Genomic DNA, 4,794 nt, shown 5'->3' on the forward strand with positions numbered 1-4,794 from the left:
AGGCCACAGGTGACAGGTGAAACAAACAGGACTCTCACCTGGACTTGTACTGTGCTGGATGTGTTTTCGGATCGAGAATTATGTAACATGTAAAATTCAAATAGAATATGATGTGATGTCGACATTCTAATGAATATGATTGATGTTGCGATTTCTATAGAATATGATGTGATGTAACATTTTAATAATTGATGTGAGCGACATTCTAATAGAATATGATGTGATGTCAACATTCAAAGAATATGATGTGAGGTCACATTTAATAGAATATGATGTGGATGTAACATTATAATAGAATACTATAGAGAGGTCACATTCTAATAGAATATGATGTGATGTGCATTTAATAGATATGATGTGATGTCACATTCTAATAGAATATGATGTGATGTCGACATTCTTAGAATATGAATGCGATGTCGACATTCTAATAGAATATGATGTGAGTATCTAGATGTGTCGACATTTTTATAGATATGATGCTGAGGTCACATTCTAATAGAATATGATGTGATGTAACATTTTAATAGAATATGATGTGAGGTCCATTTTTATAGAATATGATGTGAGGTCCATTTAATAGAATTGATGTGAATGTACATTCTAATGAATATGATGTGAGTCACATTTATAGATATGATGTGGAGGTCAACATTCGAATAGAATATGATGTGATGTCAGAATTCTAATAGAATATGAGTGTGCTGTCGACATTCTAATAGATATTGAGTGATGTCAACATTCTAATAGAATATGGATTGTGATGTCGACATTCTAATAGAATACTGATGTGTATCAACATTAATTAGAATATGATGTGGATGTCGACATTCTAATCAGAATATGATGTGATGTCAACATTCTAATAGAATATGATGTGATGTCGCATTCTAAAAAATATGTTGAATGTAAATTCTAATGGAAGATACTGATGTGATGTTCAACATTCTAATAGAGTATGAGTGATGTCAACATCTAATAGAATATGATTTTGATGTAACATTCTAATAGATAGATGTGATGTCCACATTTCTAATAGCAATGATGATGATGATGTAAATGCCAAACAGGGTTTGGGGACACTATAAGCAGACAAGTAAAGTGATTTCTTCAGTGGAGAGCCAGAATGCCATCTCTTGGTTATGAATGAGATGTGGTGTTTGAACTGACGTTGCTGTGGTAGAGATAGCGTAAGTCTTAATAAGTGAGTTATTCTCTCTCTCAGGTCAACCTGTTGAATGATCAGCTATTTATTATACAAACATACGTTGAACCATTTTATGACCCGCTCCACAAGGACTACTGTGTGTGTTTGATGGCATTTTAACTGATTTCTCTCTCTGTCTCTTTAAGGAGTGAATGCCACGACGTATATTGCAGAGAAGACAGAATCGATGAAGAATACTGCTGTGAGGATTTGGAAGACCAAGAGAAGAAAGAGGACTTTTGGGATAGGAAAGAGAGAAGAAGAACAGACTCTGGATAGATAAGAAGAGAAGAGAACAGGACGTTTGGGATAGGAAGAAAGAGAGAGAACAGGACTTCTGGGATGGGAAAAGAAGAGAAGGACTTATGGGATAGGAAAGAAAGAGAAGAAGAACAGGACTTCTGGGATAGGAAAGAAAGAGAGGAAGAACAGGACTTCTGGGATAGGAAAGAAAGAGAAGGAGAGAAGATGGGGAGGAAAAAGATCCAGATAGCACGGATTATGGATGAACGTAACAGACAGGTAAATGAACACTGAGCTTTCTCCAAATAATGGTCACACACACATACAAGCCCCAACACTCCCATACCTGCAGACAACTAGGTGGGCAGGAAGTAGAGACAGAGGCATTTTGAGGAGTGTGTGTGTTGTGGGGCAGTGGTTCCTCTCTTCCTGTTATGACAGGAAATGCACTAACATGTGCTTCCTGACCCCTAGAGCTGGGATGACCTCCCTGTTCTCTCTGTCCTCTGTGTGTGTTGTTGTGTGTGTTATTGTGTGTGTGTGTTAAGAGTCCTTGCTTGCGAGCACACGTGTGTGTGTGTGGGTGTGTGGGTGGGTGTGGGTGTGGGTGTGTGTGTGTGGGTGGGTGGGTGTGGGTATGGGTGTGTGTGTGGGTGGTTATCCATACAGTGACCAGCCTCACATTTCTTCCTCAGTGTTCTGATTGTGACATTGTAATAGAGACAGTGATTCTGTGCCCATATCTATGTATCCTAATGTGATAGTGACTTACAGTCAGTCTCAAGTTAAGCAGTAATGGCCAAGGGCGCCAGCCTCCATAATTAGATTCTATCTAAATGTTAACATTACTGTCACAGTCTGTCTGTTTGTCTCTCAGTTTAAGTATTCCCCTCAGGGGGGGTTTAGAAGGCAACATCAGAGTGCAAGAGCACACTTACATACGTACATACATATCTTACATATGTACACACATACCTTACATACATAGATACATACATACCTTACATACATACCTTACATACTTACTGGATTTTCTATATAGTCTATTGTCAACACGCAGGCCAACATACGTACATGCAACAGTTCACTTACAGTATACACTGTACACTCTCCCTCTCCCCCTCTCTCTCCCTCCCTCTCTCTTCCCCTCTCTCTCCCCCTCTCTCCCTCTCTCTCTCTTTCCTATCTCTTCTCCCTCTGCGGGTCGTGTCTTCTCTCTTTATCTCTCTTCCGCCTTTGCTTCTTTACTCTCTCTCTCTTACTCTCCTCTTCTACTCTCCTCTCTTACCCCTCTTCCTCTCTAATTGCTCTCTCTTCCCGCTCGCTCTCTCACTCTCTTTCTACTCTTGTCTCGTCTGCTCTCTTCTCCCTCTCCTCATATTCGGCAATACTCGTCCCTCTCTCTTAACCCCGCTCTCTCTCTACCTCTCTCTCTGATTCATCCTCTTTCTCTAATCTTCCATCTTCCCTCCTTCTCTCTTCACCCTCTGCTCTCGTTCCGCTCTCTCCCTCTACTTGCGGTCCCCTCTCTCTCTCCCCCTTTCTCTCTCTTTCTCTCTCTCTCTCTCCCTCTCCCTCTCTTTTCTTCTCCCTCTCCCTCTCTCTCTCCCTCTCCAGGTGACATTCACCAAGAGGAAGTTTGGCCTGATGAAGAAGGCATATGAGCTGAGTGTTCTGTGTGACTGTGAGATCGCCCTCATCATCTTCAACAGCACCAATAAATTGCTCCAGTATGCCAGCACTGACATGGACAAGGTCCTGCTCAAATACACAGAGTACAACGAACCTCACGAGAGCAGGACTAACTCCGACATTGTGGAAGTGAGTCCCACACACTGTATTGCAGACTAGTTCACCAACATGGTTTCACTGGTGGAAATGTGATTGAAAAGCAGTAGACACTCAGGCCCATAAGGACTGGTTACAAGTCAAAACTTCAGTTGGTTGAATGAACAGCTAGTGTAATACAGCTAGTGTAATACAGCTAGTGTAATACAGCTAGTGTAATACATGTGTGTGTGTGTGTGTGTGTTTGGCTAAGGAATCAGGGAGGCTAACATGTGCATGGCTGAGTCTCAGTCGGCCAGCCTGGAGTTATGCAATGGTGTTAGGAGAACAAGTCTGGTGTCTCCTCACACACACATGTCCAACGTCCCCATTCAACCCTCTTCAGGGCCAGCCATCGGACCATGGTCCATGTGACCGAGGTCAGAGGTTAGGGGTCAGGGGTTAGGTATCAGAGTTCAAAGGACAGGTGCGTTGGATTTAGTCTCTGGATCGCTGACGGGAATCTGTAGCGGCTTGGAGGACAGTGGTTCTGCTCTTCCAGTGAAAGATGTGTGTTCCAACACAGGCCATGAGCCTCCCATTGGGAGTAGTGGGAAAACAGGCTGAGCTTGATAGAGTGCAGAGGGGGATGTTTCTGTGTGGGAATGGGGAAAGTATAAGATATGCAGCCCAGTATTGGGAATATTCCATTGGTTCCATTGTAAACCAGGCAAACTAAATAAATCAAGCACTGCTCAAATATTCCACATTTAAAATGAGTCTGGTGGTCGATACTGTATGTCAGAGGTCCATAAGGGGGTGGTTTTGGCCTGATAGCTGATGTCCCTCTCCACCTGTCCCACTTTTTGGTCAGTCAGCCAGCAGCAGCATATAATCTATGTTAATCTACTGTAATCCTATCACTCATTACTATAATCTCAATATGCTCTTCCTAATCCCTCTCAACAAATGTCCTCTCCTCTCCTCTTTCCTCGCTGACCCCTAGTGTGTAGGTGTCTTCTGGAAGACAGATCAATGATGATGGGTCTTTTCCTCCTCTGTCACTTTTGTTCTCCTCTCTCACATGCAAGCCTTTCTATCTCTCCTCCTCCTCTCACTCTGTTTCTCTCCTCTCTCACATGCAAGCCTTTATCTATCTCTCCTCCTCCTCTCAATCTGTTTCTCTCCTCTCTCACATGCAAGCCTTTCCTTTTCTCTCTCTCCCTCCACTCACTCTGTTTCTCCTCCTCTTCACATGCAAGCCTTTCTGTCTCCTCCTCCTCTCACTCTGTTTCTCTCCCTCTCTCACATGCAAGCCTTTCTATCTCTCCTCCTCTCAACTCTGTTTCTCTCCTCTCTCACATGCAAGCCTTTCTATCTCTCACTCTATTTTTTAATTTTTTTTAACCTTTATTTAACTAGGCAATGACAGCTACCGGGGAACAGTGGGCTAACTGCCTTGTTCAGGGCAGAACACAGATATTTTTCAGCATCGCACACAGTCCCTGTCTCTGTAATTGATAAACATGGTCAAAGATGACCTAGCTGTGAAACACTGTGAGCCACCATTGAACTAT

At 42.7% G+C, this 4,794-nt stretch overlaps 1 protein-coding gene across 1 annotated transcript; it reads left to right on the forward strand.

The window, feature by feature from the left end:
• Window positions 1–1,589: 1,589 nt before the first annotated feature.
• On the forward strand, window positions 1,590–4,418 carry LOC112071593 (MEF2 transcription factor homolog). The gene is made up of 2 exons (XM_024139032.2): window positions 1,590–1,729; window positions 3,068–4,418. The coding sequence occupies exons 1-2, from the start codon at window positions 1,676–1,678 to the stop codon at window positions 3,299–3,301; spliced, it is 288 nt and encodes a 95-aa protein (XP_023994800.1). The 5' UTR covers window positions 1,590–1,675; the 3' UTR covers window positions 3,302–4,418.
• Window positions 4,419–4,794: the final 376 nt, after the last annotated feature.

This window comes from Salvelinus sp. IW2-2015, unplaced genomic scaffold (assembly GCF_002910315.2).
Source record: "Salvelinus sp. IW2-2015 unplaced genomic scaffold, ASM291031v2 Un_scaffold1653, whole genome shotgun sequence".
Classification (NCBI taxonomy): Eukaryota; Metazoa; Chordata; class Actinopteri; order Salmoniformes; family Salmonidae; genus Salvelinus; species Salvelinus sp. IW2-2015.